At 40.3% G+C, this 19,808-nt stretch overlaps 1 protein-coding gene across 2 annotated transcripts in view; it reads right to left on the reverse strand.

Moving 5' to 3' along the window:
- CCP110 (centriolar coiled-coil protein 110) overlaps positions 1-19,808 on the reverse strand; it is an 84,361-nt gene that overhangs the window by 9,181 nt on the left and 55,372 nt on the right. The window contains exons 9-16 of one of the 2 annotated variants that reach the window (XM_030213293.1): positions 17,349-17,488; positions 15,471-15,587; positions 12,033-12,134; positions 10,942-11,058; positions 9,013-9,089; positions 7,098-7,160; positions 6,307-6,366; positions 2,673-2,755 (exon numbers count right to left, since the gene is read on the reverse strand). In XM_030213293.1, the coding sequence (XP_030069153.1) occupies positions 2,673-2,755; positions 6,307-6,366; positions 7,098-7,160; positions 9,013-9,089; positions 10,942-11,058; positions 12,033-12,134; positions 15,471-15,587; positions 17,349-17,488 (759 nt within the window). The remainder of the gene's footprint in view (positions 1-2,672; positions 2,756-6,306; positions 6,367-7,097; positions 7,161-9,012; positions 9,090-10,941; positions 11,059-12,032; positions 12,135-15,470; positions 15,588-17,348; positions 17,489-19,808) is intronic. The other variant, XM_030213294.1, reaches the window with a different exon arrangement.

The raw sequence follows: 19,808 nt of genomic DNA on the forward strand, positions 1-19,808 counted from the left end.
CTATGTAGTACAGCTGCCTGGAGCAGTTATATAATACTGCTGGCTAGTGCAGCTGTATGGTATAGTTGGTGCACCTATACAATAAGTTTGGCTTCTGTAGTCACGCATTATAGCTGGCTTCTTCTATGCAATGCAATTAGCTTTTCTAGATGAGCAATATAGCTGGTTTCTCTATCTGTGCTATTTTCTCCAGCCATACAATATAGCTGGTTTCTCTAGCTATGCAATAGCAAACTTAACCAGTCAAGAGCACACCTGGCTTTTCCTTTGCACTATGGAGCTGAATTCTCTAGCTGGGGAAAAGATCTGACTCATTCAGCTTCACAACACATTTGATCATAACTTCTCAGACTATGCTGAGCTTATCCTCATGGGTTCAGTGGAATTTATCCTCAGGCCCAGCTGAGTCTTTCCTCAAAAATTAAGCTGAGATTAACCTCTGAGATCCAGTTGAGCTTATCTTCTCTAACTCAGTTAGCCTTGACCTCATCTTAGCTTGCCCTCTGTGATGCAACCTATCTTCTCCATTCTGGATTAGCACAGATTATTCTCTCTGCCTCCGCTGACTTTTTGATCTTAGAATCAGCTTGGTTAACCCTCTCAGATTTGTATGGGCCAATTTTCATTCTGTTGGTTTCAGCTAAGATTAGCAATATTGGTTTTGAAAGCAGCCTGGTTTCATTCTTATGAATTCACAAGATTACTTCCATCACCTTTTAAGGGCAGTTTACCTTTTCTTCTGAATATTATCCACATTTTTTTGCTCAGATCTACCCAGGCTAACTTCTGCCGAGTCAACACTAGCTTTTGGAATCGGCTTAGCTTTAGCTTCACAATTCAGGTGTCCTTAGGCCTCAGGTGGTAATGGGACTTTTTCCCTTCACAGAATCAACAATGCTTTTCCTTATACAATCAGCTGTACCTTCCATACCTTTGGTAGCTCTCCTTACTGTGGCAGAATAATCTGGGATTTTGAAGACTGTGATGTCTTATTTATGTTGAAATAGCTATTCTTTCACCTTTTTAATCTACCAGCAATATGGTACTATCTCAGTGCCAAAGCATCTTTGGTTCTCACTGTTACCATTTTCAAGACATCTGAACTTCATTTTCTTAGTGTTTGCCATTATGTTCATTAACTGTACCATCTAGGTGACTGTTTCAATATGGTCTTGTGCCTTAGCCTCTGTTCTGGTCTGCAGCTACTATTTTGTTCCTACTATGAGCTCTAGAGCAGTCTTCTGTTGGATCCTATCCTTCATTATTTCTGCTTTAATTCAGTCAAGCTCTGGGATGGCTCACATTTGGCATCTCTAGGATGGATTTTTCTTGGATGGTATTCCAGTTTTCCTCTTCTCAAGTTCTCAGTATTACAGTCTCTCATGTTGGCTTTTGCATTTGCCTCTTAACAATGGCTGCACTGTTTTGGCATATTCTTTACACCATACCTTACTTTCTTTGAATCTGCTTAGCTTATGCATTGTAGTATCTTCCCTTCAGCACTACTTATTCTCCTTTGACTGTACTGAGTTTCCCTTTGCCTGTGGTTAAATCTCTTCAACTTTGTACATGTACTCCCACCCTATATGTGAACAGCTTTGCAACGTCCTACAAGTTCTGGACTGATCTGTTGGGACAAAAAGCAAAGAAAAATTATGTTATATCTAATACGTTTCTTTCCTTTAGTCCCAACAGATCAGTCCAGAAGCCCTCCTTTGAAGATTCTTACTACTTTTAGGGATAGTTATCCTATCCTTTCATTATACAATTCATTCTATTTTATTTTAGAGTTATCTGCCTTCGTTTCAGAAGTGTGTATTGCAATTATGCCTTAGCTCTTTATTGGTACAGCTCTAGTTCAGCAGACCTCAATAGCTACTGATATGTTCGTTCAACTCTCTTATTTCATTACAAATTTTTATACCAACAGAGCATGCAACTTCCTCTTTAAATTAGTTGCCTCTTTCTCAGCCATCTAGAATAGCTCCTTCTTTGGATGACCTTTGAATGCCACCTCTTATCAACATTGCCACCTTGGGGTGAACAATGCATGATTATAATGTATGCTCTTGTACTGACTATATATAATCTCCTTTGCTTTGTCATTCGAAATACTGAAGACCAGGTCCTGGGCCACAGATCAACCTGGGGAACCTCTCTAGTTTCACTTTTGGCTGGATGCTAAACTTCCACAGATCACACCTGTCCATGTCTGCTCCCTAGCCAGGCCAGATGCACTGGCTGACCTGCTGAAGTGTCTGGACCATCTGCTGCAGCCAGAGAAATAATGAGGAGCTGAAAGCAGCACCTGCCCCTTATAAAGAGAACAAAGCCACCCTGCGCTGTTTTTCTCTTGCTCCATCTGCTGGCAGAGGGACAAAACCCACTTGTCTAGACTGGTCTGGCATGGATGGTAAGGAACGTCTGTTGTAATCCCATTTAATACACAGATTTTCTGTACGGATTAATTCCTTCTAAAAGCAGAACTACACTTGAAAATGTAGGCTCCAGTATATGATGCCTACTTTTTGTCTTATGAAAATGCAAAAATAGATTTTCAGTTAAATCAGAATTAAATTTGCTGTGGCAAGAGGAAATGCCATAAATCTTCTATTTTGTATTGTAACTTATATGACTGAATTATAGTACAATTCAAGCACCCATCTACACACCTGAAAAAGCCTTGTTAAGTACTCTGCTCTCTGAGGGCTTCTCTCTATTTTGCTCAACCCCCTTCACTGTGGCCTTAGGGGTTCTAATCAGACACAAAAAAGTGAAAAAGTCATATACAACAAAAAGTAGAAACAATGTAGCTAATGGAACAAATACAATCCATGTCCTCTTATCTAATATCATGTAGATTCAGGATAATGTCAAACTAATCATGATAAAAAACATACTATATAAAGGTAACAAATGCTAAATTATTTATAACAGGAAGAAAAAAAACTCATGAAATGAACAACAAGAAGGAATGAGATACAAAACAGCAGTATTTGAGATCTTCCTGCCACCTACAAGGAGAAATTAGTTCTTACCTGCTAATTTACTTTCCTTTAGAATCTCCGGACCGGAGAAGGCATGCACAACCCATCAGTCACATTCTGGGTCAGTCCGGAGGGACGCTAAGGAATATTTGGTTAACATTCCTTTCCTAGCTTTCAATTGTTTACACTAAAGTAAACCTTACCTGTAACAGATGTTCTCTGAAGGTGGGAATTACCAGTCACTCTTACAGGGTTATGTCATGTGATGGCACCAACATGAAGCACATCAGGAAAATCCAAAAGATTCTTTTGGATAGGGGTGGAAGCTCCTGTAAGTCCCCTTTGCCAAACTGCATGCTTCAGTTATCAGTTCAACTCCAAAAGGGAGTGGGTGTGACTCATGAATCCCCTGTCTTCGGAGAACACCTGTTATGGGTAAACAACTTGACATTCTCCGAAAGCAAGACAAAGGTGAATCACCTAGTTACATTAATGGGATTCATTAGGTAGAATTCCAATTTTTTTTAATGAAATAAACCCTAAAATAATATAATGATCATGATAGTGGGAGCTGGTGCTGGGAATGAAACCACAAAAAGTCCCTTGACAATGGACCTGCTGTTATTTTGGAAGTCTGCATTATATTAAGATGTGTAGACTAAAGTCACATCACAGTTCTGCAAACCTCTTCAACAGGGATCCTGGAAAGCTTTCAACATCCAGAATTTGTTACAGACAGCTTTTGATAACAGTCTAGACATGCCTTGAAGCAACTGGCTGCTTTCTCTTGTCATTGCCAGAAAAACAGATGATACATACTCATAGCAGAAGGGATTTCTTGACCTGGAAGGCATGAGATGCTCCATTTTTTTAGCTGCAGTCTAACTGACAGAAGCAACAATACAGTGGCATATTTATTGTTTAGGTCCAAATTTGATAAGCTACTCCACTGTTCATGAGATTACACTGGCTGCATGTGGTGGCTAAGGCCATCTTTAAATTATGTGTGTGTTGTTTTTTTTTTTTTTTAAATCAGGTGTCAGAATACATGAATATCATCATCAACTTTCCATCTAAGAACTATGAATGTACCTCTAGACACTATTTAGAATTGCACTTCCCAGCTTCTAAAAAAAGAAGTATACAAAATCAGTATTTTCTTTATCATTAGCAATTCAAGCTGCAAAGTCATGGAATGCTCTGACAACTACAATAAGAACATTATCATTTAGAAGCAATTGAACACATTTTTATTTCAAAAATTTCTGTTACTCAAAAATTGAAAGGATGTGCATCTCTATCTATCTGTTGTCAAGTTCCTAGGTATTCCTAGTTCTTCTTTTGTTAGCTGTACTGAACTTCATTAAGAAATGTGGCACGTTATAAATGTTAATTGTAATGTAATGTACTAAAGCACATTTGTCTGAGAAGCAAATCATTGTGAAACACTGTAAAACTGTAGTGGTCAGCTAAGAGAAAAACACCCACTGCTCTCAGTGGAAAATAATGAACTAAGACATGCTACATAGCCATGCAAATATAGAACTGCTGTGCATAAGGACCTTCAGATTTTCCTGGAAACATTCTGAAAGCATATTTCATGTTGGCAAATGTCAGTTATCATCACCTATCACTTGAGAATCTTAGAAAATGAAAGCCAAGGAACCACACAGAGCGGCAAAGAAGCCCATCCAACACTGCTCCATTCACATCCATATCTTTGGAGAGCCGGAAAGCCACTCCGTCAAGATACAGAGCTGTGTCACGTGATAAGAAAGAAGAAAGTCTGGTACTGCCATTCCACCCTATTTTTTAGGATGACATGTTTTATATAACCTCCCTATCAACCCAATTACTTTCACCTTACCCAAGTACACCTATTTCTATTCTTCTATCACCTTCTCCCACTACTCCAACCAGAGTTACACCTGATCACACTGACCACCCTTCAACATCTTCGGTCCTTCTGTGACTGTTCTCTTGTGCTTGACTGCTTAAATACTTTAAATTTAAATGTTTTACTTTTTGTCTATTAGATTGTAAGCTCTTTGAGCAGGGACTGTCTTTCTTGTGTGTTTGTACAGCGCTGCGTACACTTTGTAGCGCTCTAGAAATGTTAAATAGTAGTAGTATCAGTGTAACAGTGATTTACCTTGTCATCACAGAATACAATTTCCAGTATTGATAGGGCTTCATACTGGAGTGAGTACAGTATATCAAGAACATTACATGATAGCCATACTGGGTCAGACTGATGGTCTTTCAAACCCAGTATCCTGCTTCCAAAAAAGGTCAACGTGATCTAGATTTTACACATTTGCATAGATTTGTGTGAGATCTAAAAGGCATAAGGCACACTAAGATACCAATACTGTCTGCACTGGACCCATAGACTTACGTTAAATGTACATGAGGTAACTCATTTCTTCACTTTTAAATAAAAAAAAAAGATTGTGTTTTGAAAAAAACAAACAAAAAAAACACTGTTCCTCATAAGGCAAATCAGCTTGAATCTCAGCTTTTTCTCTTCTTGCTGATGCTATTCTTCCTCTCCCTAAATGCTTTTACCTTTTCTTTCCTAATCTCTTCTCCCCACTTACCTTCCCCTTTCCCTTTCTACTTAATGATTGCTTTATAAAGCTGTAAACTGGATCGATGCTTTTGATGGATAATTTGCGGTATATCAAGCGCTGTAAATAAACAAACTAACCTCCATGTTCACACGGTACATATTGTGTTATTCAAATCATTTGAATAACTGACCAAAAATAATTCTCTTCTCTGCAGTTTGTAATGTAACATGCATCAGAATTTCTGGCTTTCCTCCCCAGCACAAGGGCCAACATTTCAAAATGACTGGGGGTGCCAAACACAATACAAATTACCCCTCCCTGGGCACAATGAAAGAGCTTGCTGAATATTGGGGGTGCTCAGTACCGACAGAGAGGCTCCTGTGCTCCCCAGTGGAACTCCAGTCCTCTGTTGGGCTCTATTTTGGATATGAAGCTTGCCAATATGCACTAATAGAGAGAGAGCAACAACCAAAATTGTAACACCCAGAATACAGTAAAACATTTACCCCTTCCTCCCACCTCTCTTCCACAGGGTATGCAATACTTTACAGTGATAAATCAAAAAGAATATTAACCTTTTGGTTAGCTGAATTGCTGCATTGTCATATGCTAACTGTAAGACTAAAATGAGCATTAAGTAAGATTTTGACAACAATGCATACAAACTTCTGTGGCCAGATGAAGGCAATGTGCCATTGATTGTTGCACTTCAGATTAACATCACACACTAAAATACAGATTCTTACCCTTGTCTGTAAAACAGCCTAGTAAGTGGAGTATTCTGTCCTTGATTTGGCTGAAGAATTCTATTTAAAAAAAGAAATATGCATATTTACTACATTACATAGTAACATAGTAGATGACGGCAGAAAAAGACCTGCACGGTCCATCCAGTCTGCCCAAAAAGATAAAATTAAAAACACATTTGGGACAAGCCTGCCTTAAGAAGATCCAACACTATCTACTATAATAAAAAGCACCTTCAACGTTCTGAAGCTGACTCCATGGCTTCACTGAAGGGTTCGTAAGGTTCGTCAGTCTGTCACCATCTCTCTTGGCCCCGCCCTCACGTCAAAAACGTGATGACGTCGAGGGCGGCAGACCTATCAGAGGCGCGAGGGCGGGGCCGAGAGAGATGGTGACAGACTGATGAATCTGACGAACCCTTCACTTCATTGAAGCCACGGAGTCAGCTTCACAACGTTGCAGGTGCGTTTTATTACACTACACAGCTCCCTAATTTTGCACTTAAACATCGCAGGGTGGCTGGAGGAGGGGGGAAAGAGGGGGGGCAACGACCCTGGAACTGGGAGGGAGGGGGCGAGGCCACCCTGGAACTGGGAGGGATGGGGGCACACACTCTCGCACCCAGTCTCACTCTCTCTGTCACACACATTCACTCTCTATCACACACTCACTCTCACACACACACACTCCGAGGAAAACCTTGCTAGCGCCCATTTCATTTGTGCCAGAAATGGGCCTTTTTTCCTAGTATAAAATAAAAATAGAAAGAAGAATATAAAGATGCACTGACCTGGTTTCTAATGCTTTTTGTTTTAATTGTGTTTTTTTATTTGGCATTCCCATTTCAATAGCCCTGATGTAAACAGAAAAATATTCATATGTTACTTCTTTATCCAAGAAGACCAAAAGTGTATTATAATCTTAGAACTGGTGAAATGTACCAAAATGCAAAACAAACTTGTATGGTCATTTTTGTCTTAATTCTGAAGAACCTGGGTCAAAGAAAGGGGGCCTGAGTACTGGCATAGAAACGACATGTATGTACTTGTATATCTATAAAGGAACAAGAAAAGGGAGAGGATAACAGACTTGATTAAGAAAATATCTTCTGCAGGTCTTCCTGCTTGCGAGGTTGACAACTGGAGATTTCCTCAGCTAAAGCAATGCAGGAAGGGAAAAACCAGGCAGAACAACTGGACTTTACCAACATCTATATTACTGTGCATGTATTTCCAAACATGCAAAGAAAAGAAGACATTGTTGTTGCATATGTTCCTAACATAATCCATTATTGCCTTCTTTAGGAATATCAGGTTTTTATGCTGAGTAAAACAGACTAGCTTTTCTCTTTTCAGGGTCTTGCACTATAAAACTGTGCAGGTATTTATTACAATTAGTCTCCACAGTCATCATTACTAGTAAATGCAAGTCCTGCTCACAATATTCCTAAGAGACAGCGTGAGAGAAAATCCTTACCGAAGGATCCCGAAATGTCCAAATAAATCTTAAAACAATTTGATACTAGATACATGGTAGTGTTTCTTTCCCTTGTGTCAATTCTTCCCAAACTGTTTTCAGCTGCGACTCCATTTTCAAAAAGTGTTCAGAATTCATGCAGCCCAGTCCAGCCCTACCTCTTTCCTCCCACTGCCTGCTTGCATGAGCTGATAATTGGCATGTGTGATTGTGATTGTGTAGAGTTGAATCTGGCACTCTGCACAGGTTCCACTTCTTCGTGATTAAACACTGCTACACTTAATCTCTGTCTCTCCCTGCCAATTTTGGGGCCCAGACCGTACTTCTGGTTCTACTTCTCAGTTACTGGAGTTGCTGCTGAAGCCCACCCAAGCCTTAATCCTGATCTGTTTTTGCCATTCATGGGACCAGACCTTAGACATCTGCCCAGCATTGGACTTATATACCAATTAAATAAACTAATGGAACTTGCTAATCTTCTTTTCTCAAGTCTACTATAAATAGCAAGACAAAAACCCTTTATTATTCCAATTTATAGAAGAATCGGCTTCAGACACTCAGTGAGCGTATTATAAAAGTATTTAGCTCACTGACTCTTACCGGTGGCTTCCATATTCATTTAATAAGCCTACCTCGAGTATCCTCATAAGCCTTAGACTTCTATTTTTTTCTTTTTATATTTTTTCGTGTCACTTTTTCATATTCTACTTAAAAGGTACACTTATCTGCTGCTCTCCATATAGGACTTTCGGTACGTACCGAAAGTCCTATATGGAGAGCAGCAGATAAGTGTACCTTTTAAGTAGAATATGAAAAAGTGACACGAAAAAATATAAAAAGAAAAAAATGGGACTTATATACCAATGCAATTTGTGTGTGTGTATGTGTAATTTTACAGTCATGATTGTGACCCCCAAATAAGAATTCTGAGAGCTTTTTCAGGATTGTGACCTGCCTTATGTATAGTTTCAGCAGTACAGTAAATGGGTATGTGAGGTAATTCTGTATCTGAAAGGGAATAAATATTTACAACTTCAGCTAGTCTCATCTGAATAGCATAATCCCTTCAGCTACTAAAACGTATTCCTCCTTGGGGATTATCAGAAACAAATTTAAAGAAGGTAGTCATTGCTGATCAAATCCCTTGTCAGGGAACTGGTAACCTTTGCCAACAAATACGGAAGAGTACCTTTTTATTATTATCAAATAGATCGTGATACAAAACCTACTTCATTTTTTTCCTATCCAGAGATTTCTGTGTTGCTGCTGAAAGGGCCATTCTCTCACGTGGGCTCTTCACTTTTTCCTACATAGATCAAAGTTTGAATAGTAAAATTAGCTTTTAAAAGGCTATTTTGTCAAAATGTTTAACTGCCTTCCCCCTCCTCATTGACCATTAGTCCCAATGGAAAACTACAGACCACAACCCTTGTTTTCCTCTCCCACAACAAAAATTAACAGAAAAATCCAGAAAAAATACCATCAGATTATATCTGCAAAAAATACATTTTGCGTAGTGAAGAAATCATTCTGGTCCATGGGAAAACTGAACAACAAACTAGGGCCCTGTTTACTAAGCCGCACTAGAGGCGCGTTAGTGTTTTTAGTGCGTGCTAAGCACTGGCGTATGCTAACATGTAGATGTCTATAATATAATTATGGGCATCTATATGGTTAGCATGCGCCAATTTTTAGAACACGCTAAAAACGATAGCGCACCTTAGTAAACGATGAGCGGGAAAGCGCGGGGTACAAATGTAATAAATACATAAACAGGGCCTTAAATGTCATCATGGAGAAACAGCTTGAGATTTGCCACCAGAGGAGGAATCAGGATACCCACCAACTATGTGTTGCCTCCAGGGTTGTGGTCAGACTAAGAAAATATATGAACGTCCGCCACCCCCCCCCCCCCCACCCACAATTCATAGATCAAGGCCCTAATGTACAACTCTCACAATCCATGAAAGGATCAGAATGGTTACAAAATATTTTCTAGTCAGTCTATATTAATTCTAAGAAAAGAAGGGCTGCTGAAAGACATTTTATGGAGCACGTTTTTTTTTTTTCCTGCTGGACTTCTCTCTTCTACTCCTTACAAATACTACTATAAAATGCAGGGTCATGCAGTTGGGGTACAAGAATTTCAGGGAACGGTACATTATAGGGTGTGAAGTGCTTCTATGTATGAAAGAAGAGTGGGACTTGGGGGTGATTGTGTCTGATGACCTTAAGGCGGCCAAACATGTAGAAAAGGCAATGGCCAAAGCCAGAAAGATGCTTGGGTGCATAAGGACAAGGATGACCAGCAGGAAAAAAAAAAAAAAAAAAAGAGATGATAGTGCCCTTGTATAAGTCTCTGGTGAGGCCCCCGTTTAGAGTACTACATGCAATTCTGGAGACCGCACCTATGGAAAGATATAAGCAGGATGGAGTTGGTCCAGACGGCAGCTACACAATTAGTATGAAGTCTCTGTAGTAAAACATATATGGACAGGCTTAGGAACCTCAACGTGTATACACTGGAAGAGAGAGGGGATATGATAGAGACGGTTAAATAACTCAGTGGTGTCAATATATAGGAAATGAGCCTTTTTCAAATGAAGGAAAACTCTGGATTGAGGGGGCATACGATGAAGTTAAGAGGAAATAGATTTAGGAGGAATGTAAGAAAATACTCTTTCACTGAAAGGGTGGTGGATGCGTGAAATGGTCTCCCAGTGGAGGTTGTGGAGACAAGGACTGTGTCAGAATTTAAGAAAGCGTGGGACAGGCATGAGGGATCCCTAGGAAAGGAAGAGTTAGTGGTTACTGAGGATAGGCAGACTGGATGAGCCACTTGGCCCTTATCTGCCATCATGTTTCTAGAAGATCAATCAGGGTTTCATGCTTTTGATGTAGTAGAACCACCGAGGGATTCAGAGCCTTTACCAAAAGGCACAAAAATATATGATGCAAAACAAATCCATGGATTTTCTGGTTGGTTGGTTGGTTTGTTTTTCTGTAGTTCTCTGGGTCACCTAGCTCTGGTTATATATGCATCTGCCTTACTGGGTTTTTTTTTTTTTTTTTAAGTCTTTCACTCCCATTCCAGACCACACCAAGATTTATCCTCACAATCGCCAAGCAAATCAGCCGGGCTACAACAAGAAACATACCAGTTGTCTAATCATTTTCTCTCTGCGAACTTCACGATCATGACATAGGATATGCATCCTTTCCAAGACTTCCATTCTAAAGAATATGTCATGGATTTCATACAGAGCAGCTCGCAGCTGTAAAACAGAGAAACAGTATTTCCTCTTGTGAGTAATGCCTTCTTGATTAGTAACGTCAAATGCCAATTAACTATCACTTATATCATCTATTATAAAAGCACTGGCAAATTTTACATTGTTATATGGGACCTCAGTTTCACCTTAGGTCCGCCATTTTCTGTTCCAGTGAGATTGGAGACGGAGATATTTTACAGGCTTGGGATTGCGGTTACTTTGAAAGATTCCCCTGAAGCAGCTATATTATTTAGCGAAACAGGGCTTCCCTGTCGGGACCTTTTGCATGTCAAGAGCATATTGGATAAGGCTGGACTTTTCAAGCATTCACACATTGAGATAAGTACTCTTGCCAAGCTTTAATGTATATGAAAATTGTGTCTCCTATGCATCTGCTTGTTGGGACTTTTGGTTAAATTCATGAGAAATCAAGCAAGTGGAGTTTTTTTTGAAGACCCATGACTGATAAGGCCTCCTCATTATACAAAAGGCTTGCCCTTTAAGAACGAGGAGTAGCCGAATGACCTGAGGTCTTTTTTTTCTCCACTTTCTCGTGTTGTTACCAGAGTGTCCCTCAAACACGTTGCACAATAAGTAGGATAGGGATAATATTATTTATTATAGATCCTACTCATTCCGAATTATTACAACCTTAGTTTCACACCAATATCTGCTTTCATTATCCATATTTTTAAAAAATGGAACAAAAAAACAAGTAATGTGGTTGGCTAAACTTGCTACTTCTCTGTAATTTTTGCATAGAGTCTACAAAGATTAGTAGGAAAAACTGTTTTGGATTGAGTATTTTAACGTATCACTGTGAAACAGTAGACCATTGATCATGCAACAATGTACAATTTCTCCTTGTGGCATGCACACACAGAAACCTGAAATGAGGAAAATCTCAGTTTCATAATGCACATGTTGCTTTAGAACTCAGAGGAGGATGCAGAAGATGGGCAGAGAAATATCAGTACCTGAGCCAGCACACGTTCCTGTAGAGATGCATCTTGTGTTGAAACAGCTGCTCTTTTTAATGGTAGTTCAGACTGAAACACTTTCATGAACTCGACAGTATCCTTTAAAAAAATACGAAGTTAACATTTTTAAAAAGGCTTATAAATCTCAACATGTATACACTAGAAGAGAGGTGGAAGAGAGGGAATATGATAGAGACGTTTAAATATCTCAGTGGTGTTAATGTACAGGAGGTGAGCCTTTTTCAAATGAAGGAAAACTCTAGAATGAGAGGGCATACCCTGTTTCCCCGAAAATAAGACATCCCCTGAAAATAAGACCTAGTAGAGATTTTGCTGAATTGCTAAATATAAGGCCTCCCCCGAAAGTAAGACCTAGCAAAGTTTTTGTTTGGCCCCGATGGGCAGGGCCGTGCCAACACGGTAAGCGGGGTAAGCACCGCAGGGGGGCGCCGACCTCTGGAGGGCACCGCCTGCCATGCTTACCCTCGCCACTTACCTGGACAAAAACGGCGCCTATTTTTGCTGCGGACCCACTCCCTTCTCTGGCCTGTCTTCTTCCTTCATCTTTTACAGCTTTCAAGTTCGGCGGAAGAGCAGGCCCGCCCACTCAACATCCCTCGGTGTTGGTGCTCCTGCCATGACGGTTCCGTTCCGGCGTCCCTCCAACTACTGTGCGATCACTGCGATGTATCGCTCACCCTCCTCGCCACCCGCCCGCCCGCTCTGCAGGCCTTTAAACTTCCAGACCTCCAGCAGCGTGCATCAGCGACATGAGCGCTGCCTTTGGCCAGCCCTGGAAGCCTCCTCTGCACAACGTCCCGCCTACGCTGGAAGTTGTACAGAGAAAGCTTCCGGGGCAGGCTAAAGGCAGCTCTTACATACTGTAGCTGATGCTGCGTGCCAGTGGAGCTGGAAAGCTTGGAGGCCTGCAGAGCGGGGTAGGGGTGGAGAGAGCTGAACAACCCCCCCCACACCCTGCATTATCCAGAGCCAAGTCAGTGCACAGAGACCCTCCCTCCCAAAAGAAAAGACGAAAAACGAGCACAACCCTTCCTCACCGCTTCCCGCCAAAGGGGTATGATTGTCATTGAATAAATCTTGCTTTGTGTTCATAAATATCGGGATCTGTAAATGTATCATAGATTGTTGTACATGGAAATAATGGTAGTAACAAGAAATTCTTGATAGGATTCACAGTTTGTCTGGTTATGCTGGTTTGTGATGACAACTACTGTACAGTATATAATAAATGTTCATTTTTTTTGTTCAACAATAAATGTGAATTCTTCTTCATGAAAAAATAAGACATCCCCTGAAAATAAGACCTAGCGCATCTTTGGGAGCAAAAATTAATATAAGACACTGTCTTATTTTCAGGGAAACAGGGTAGGATAAAGTTAAGAAGAAATAGGCTTAGAAAGAATCTAAGGAAATACTCTTTCACAGAAAGGGTGGTGGAAGTGTGGAATGGCCTTCCGGTGGAAGTCATGGAGACAAGGACTGTGTCAGAATTTAAGAAACTGTGGGACAGGCACATGGGATCCCTTAGGAAAAGGAGGCGTTAGCGGTTGCTAAGGAAGGGCAGACTGGATGGGCCTTTTGGTCCTTATCTGCCGTCATGTTTCTCTGTTTCTAAAATAATATTTTAGAGCTAGCCTCAATGACAATTCTGGTCGCCGCATCTCAAGAAAGATATAGTAGAATTGGAAAAGGTGCAGCGAAGGGCGACTAAAATGATAGCGGGGATGGGACGACTTCCCTATGAAGAAAGACTAAGGAGGCTAGGGCTATTCAGCTTGGAGAAGAGACGGCTGAGGGGAGACATGAAAGAGGTATATAAAATAATGAGTGGAGTGGAACAGGTGGATGTGAAGCGTCTGTTCACGCTTTCCAAAAATACTAGGACTAGGGGGCATGCGATGAAACTACAGTGTAGTAAATTTAAAAGAAATCGGAGAAAATTTTTCTTCACCCAACGTGTAATTAAACTCTGGAATTCATTGCCGGAAAATGTGGTGAAGGCGGTTAGCTTAGCAGAGTTTAAAAAGGGGTTGGACGGTTTCCTAAAGGACAAGTCCATAAACTGCTACTAAACGGACTTGGAAAAATCCAAAATCCCAGGAATAACATGTATAGAATGTTTGTACGTTTGGGAAGCTTGCCAGGTGCCCTTGGCCTGGATTGGCCGCTGTCGTGGACAAGATGCTGGGCTCGAGGACCCTTGGTCTTTTCCCAGTATGGCATTACTTATGTACTTATGACAAGTATTCTGCACTTCTATGCAGAAGGTCCCCGGTTTGAGTCCTAAATTAGGTATGATGTGGGATATTGCAGAGGAAATCCTGACATCCCAAATGGGGTAGGATTGTCATTGTCAAGGGTGGCCCTGATGGCTGACTTTATAGTCCATGATCTAGTCCCCTAGAACGAGCCGTACTAACAATGTGTGTGTTTGGGGGGGGGGGGGGGGTCTATAAAAATAAGAGAAAAATCCCAGGGTGGCTGCAAATAAAGACTTACAGTTACAGAATCCCAGCATTGATTACGCAGGAAAATGAAGAAAATATCAGGCCTTTCAAAAACAAAAAAACACCCACAATAGTAAGATCACCCTTATCAAAAGTTTTGAATATTGCCCACATAAACATGTTCATTCATCTAGAAAGGTCCTTTAAAAATTCCAGCACCCCCCCCCCCCCCAGTGCAACTTTAACCAACATGAAGATAGAGACAGCATTAGGTTGAGAATACCTTTGCATGTATCATGTAAAAAAAATAGGCAATCTATTTGTGTACCCACTTTTCAAATGCATATATCCCTGGGTATTTTTCTGTAAGAACTCATATGATCACTGGTTTATATGCTCAAGTCCTTCATAAAACTACCCCCAAAACGTATTGTACTACTATAGCTATTCAAGCATATGAAGTGAAGAAAAGGAGGGCAAGTCCTCTAATGATGTACTATACCACTAAGCCTTTAAAACAAATACATAAAATATACATTATCAGTAGTGCTCAGTATTGGAGAAGATGAGCCTGTTCTTACTGTGCTCATGTTACCTTATGAAAAAGGATTCCCTAGATGACAAAACAGAAGTTTCAGTGTAGTACTCCGTTTTCCTACACAGAAATGGGTTGAATTAACCCAAGTCCACTCTTACACAATTCTGAACTTACCAAAAATGTCTTATGAAAAGAGGGTCCAGTACATTAAACAATGTACGTAATATTTGTATTTTGCTACTTGGCATTTCAAAGTATATCTCCAACAAAACCAAGAAAAATGTTTTAAATTCTCACTGTTGCTCAAGGAACCTTTGGAGGGCTCTAGTGACAATTGACTGCTTTTCTCTGACAAAGATGGATTAGAAATGAGCTTGGAAATGAAAAGATAAAAGACAATTAACTGTGTTTTTATAGAGACTGTCTAACCTTTACTGTTTGTCTCAGATGCTTCAGTTTATCAGTTTGCAACAGTCTACGGGTGAGGAATCCTTTTACCACAGCAGTAACTTTGCAAAACTTTATCTGCATCTCAGATGTGTAGACCTTTAAAACAAGGAAATAAGCTATAGAATGCAGAGCAATTCTTTACACAAAATCTTCAAAGCAAAATAGATGTCACCTACAGATATTTCATTCTTTAATATATTAACATGCAACAGGTACATTTTAATTAGAATTACATCAGCTCAACTAATAACTTCTCTTTAATAAGTCACAATGCATGCATAATTTAAATGTATATGCTTTTAGTACAGATAGGATTCTGAAAGAATTTATAACATAATATATATTAAAACATCTTTATCAGTCAAATGCACTACATTTTCACCCTGTTGTTCACTTGAATCAATAGAAAAGATCCAATTTATAGCTAGAAAAACAAGTCTTCTTAAGGTTGTCTTTATTTAAACAGCTTAATATTAATGGTAACATCATCATCTTCTACAGAGGTGCACATCAACAGCAACACATTAACTATAAGCTGGAACTAAGCGTCTTCTGTTAATGCTTAGCAGTGGAAATCAGACTTCCCAGTAAAATGTAACTATGTACCTCCACAACCTTCTTTATACTTTCAAATTTAATTCATTCCTATGTTCTTGAAAATGAAGATCCAAGACAACAGCAGTATTTAGCAATTGTCTGGAAACTGATTAGATGTTCAAAATCACATAGACTTACAAAGTTATACAGGAACCTATGTAACTTTGTAAGTTTACGTGCTATGAAAATGAGCCTCCACATCACCTAACTCAACTGTCTTCTCATCATTTCTTTTTTCTAGCAGGAAAACCACAAACCAAGACTACAGAGGAACCTGGCTCTAATGGTAAGCTCATTCCCAGCAGTAGATTCAAAATACTCCCTCTGGAATAGCAGTTCCCCAACTACAGGTTATAAGAAACCAAGGAGTCCTTTTACAAAGGCACACTGAAAATGGCTTGTGGTAGTGTAGGCGCAGCCTTTGGGTATGCATCGATCCATATTTTTTTAGCGCGCCTGTAAAAAAGGCCTTTTTAAAATTTTTGCCAAAAATGGACGTGTAGCAAAATGAAAATTGCCGCACGTCCATTTTAGGTCTGAGACCTTTCTGCCAGCCACTGACCCAGCGGTAACCAGGCAGTAATGACCTATGCGTGCCAAATGCCACTTGGTGTGCATCCGTTATGTGTGCCCGAAAATAAAAAATATTTTTCAGACGTGTGTATCGAACGCATGCCAAAAATGAAATTACCGCAAGAGCCACATGGTATTCAGGCAGTAACTCCATTTTGGTGAGCGTTCGGTGCGGGTAGACGCTTACATGGCTTAGTAAAAGGGCCCCAAGACTGCTCCCTGCTGCATAAACTTCCAGATCTCTGCTCCCACCGCAGCCCTACTTTTTCCCCCCTGTAGAGACTACCTGTTAGAACTGAAGTCTGTGTAAAAACTATGGTGAGCAAGTATTCAATGCCAACTGCTGCTGCCACTGCTTTCCACTTGGGTGAGTATGGGGATGGAAAGGAGTCGGTAAAAGGAAGAGCAGTGGAAACCAGCTTAAGGAGGTCTGCTATTTTGTTCTGGTCAGTATTTGAATGCTATAATAGGTTATAGTGGATAAACTTTTGGAAGTTGCAGCTCTAGAACCTTTGGTTCTATCTACTGTAATTTAAAAAAAAAAACAGAACAAACCCCCCCCCCCCCCCCCCCATGAAACCAGCCCCTTACAAACCAAAAGAGCTACCTTCAGAATATTCTAGCCCCAGTCAATCCCATTAGTAAACAATATTTAAAGAGAAAACAAAATTCAGCTTAGTTTCCCACCTGCGACCACCTGATTTTTGTCCTACCAAGGGATCTGGGAGCAGTCGTTTTTGGCATTCCACTAGAAGCTGGTCCCCAGAGGTAGAATGGAGGTTCCCTCGGAGAACTGAAGCTATTCTGGGCAGTAACATTAGCAAAACCTATATACAAAAACAGAACACCCATGTTAAATATCTCATGAATAATTAGTGTATATAGCTCTCTATATTAATACAAAATGACATCAGCTAAAGTAAACTTAGAAGAAATTGAGCAAAATGATTGAAAATACCACAGAATTTCTATTCTGTTATTTCCAAAAATCATAATCAATGTAGATTACAAAATAAAACAAATAAGGGAGAAAAAAAATCTAAAACAAGTTTATCTGAGGATAAGCAGGATAGCAAGCAAGTCTTCACTGCATGGGACTCCCTAGTTTCAGGCTGCCTTCAACGGATAAAAAGGAAAAACAATGCATTGCAACAGGCTAATACCAACAAGCTTTTGGTGGCAACTAGCCTTTTGTAGGTTTTGGTTTTTAGAAGGCAGCCTGGAATAGAAAAGAAAATGGGCCTGGGGGACAGAGTTAGATTCTAATCTCCAAAGAGATTCTGAAGGACTGACTGGCCAAATCTACTCTCACATTAGGAGTCCTTTTCCAAACAGACGACTGTCACAACTCTGCAAATTTCCCCCATGGAGGCTGATCTCACGTGGGCTACCTATGCCGCCATAGCTCTAACATTATGAATTGTGACATGACTCTCAAGAGTCAAAACTACCTGGGCATAAGCAAAGAAAATGTAGTCTGCTAGCCAAGTAAAGAGTGCATTTGCTAACAGCTGTGCAGTGCACTTTCACCTTGTGGACATGAAGCCTGGAAAAAAGAAGTTGGCAGGATAATAGGCCAATTAAGATGGAAATCCAAAGATACTCGAAGAAGGGTGTAGAACCATCCTGTTAAAGAATTTAGTATAAGGTAGATCAGTTACTAGATCCTGGAGCTCACTCACTCTGCATGCTTTAGTCACGGTCACTGAAAATAAGACCTTTCAGGTCAGGTACTTCAGTTCCCAGTATTGAGCAGCTCAAAGTGAGGTCCCATGACAGTGCAGGAGAATTGATTGGAGGCTTCAATAGAAGCAAGCACCAAAGGATATACAGAGATGTGTTTTCCTTCTACATGCTGGTGATAAGCACCAGTTGTACTAAGGTGTATCCTAACAGAGCTGTTTTTCAGACCTGCAAACTAATGTAGAAAGTATTCAAGCTGTTTTTGTAGGGGACAGGAAAGGGGGCTAAGGCTCTTCCATCATAGATAGCAAACCTAGTGGAATCTCTACTGGAAGCAATACCTGTAACACACTGTCAGGCACGTTCAAAGAAGCCAGTGTTACCATCTCAACACAAACTGTAAGGGTAAGAGACTCTATGCCTTGTGCTTGCATGAACAGTGATGGAGAATTCCTCAGTTTTAATCAAACTACTTAAGAAACGCTCCAGAAAAAGAGAGAGCCACACTTGCCATGTCCATTTTGGGCACTGAGAATCATGGTTCCCCTGACCCCTCTAAATTTCTAGACTTATCCTCCAATACCTTCAGAGTGAGAACTAATACACAAGACCCTCCTGTAAATTCAAGAGAGCAGTATCCACAGCTAGTCTGCCATGTGTCCCTATCCTGGAACAAAAATGGAGGTATCTTCTTGTTCTGAGGAGTGGCAAAGAAATCTATCAAAGAAGTGCCCCATTCTCAAAATATCATTCAAGCTGCATTCTAGTCCAGGGACCACTCATGTGGTCATAGGTTACTACTCAAGTTTCTGCCATGGAGTTGTCTTTGGTAAGTTCCCCATCCAAGTATAACCCTGTTCCTCCCTGCTTGTTGATATATTACATTGCCACTTGATTGTCCGTTTGTATCAATATAATTTTATTGGCCAACCCATCTCTGAAAGGTTGTAAAGTGTTCCATACTGCTTTCAATTCCAGGAAATTTACTTGGTGAAGTTTCTCCTGGTTGGGCCACAAACCCTGAGTACAGAACTGATCTATTTGGACTCCCCAGCATGCTTCAGATGCATGTCATGAGTGTTTGATACTATGTAATTTGGAAGGGGATACCTTTTGCTAGATTGAAATGCATCATCCACCAGGACAGAGATGTTTTGTGACAATGTGATGTTCTGCAATCTGTGAGTGGCCTGAGTAAATCCACTACATGAGCAAAGCTTATTGAGCTTGTCTCATTCTGAGACATGCCAGAGTTGTCACATGTACTGTCGAGGCCATGGGGCCCAACATTCTCAACATGTTCCATGCTGATATCTGCTGACTCTTCTGAATTTCTATCACTATGGACACTAGATTGGTGATCCTTTTAGTGCTAAAAAGACTTTTTTTTGAATCGTGTCTAGCAGAGTTCCAATGAATTCCAATTGCAGTGACAAGTTCAGTTGGGACGGGGTAGTTTATAAC

Source organism: Microcaecilia unicolor, chromosome 8 (genome assembly GCF_901765095.1).
Source record: "Microcaecilia unicolor chromosome 8, aMicUni1.1, whole genome shotgun sequence".
In the NCBI taxonomy this organism is placed as follows: Eukaryota; Metazoa; Chordata; class Amphibia; order Gymnophiona; family Siphonopidae; genus Microcaecilia; species Microcaecilia unicolor.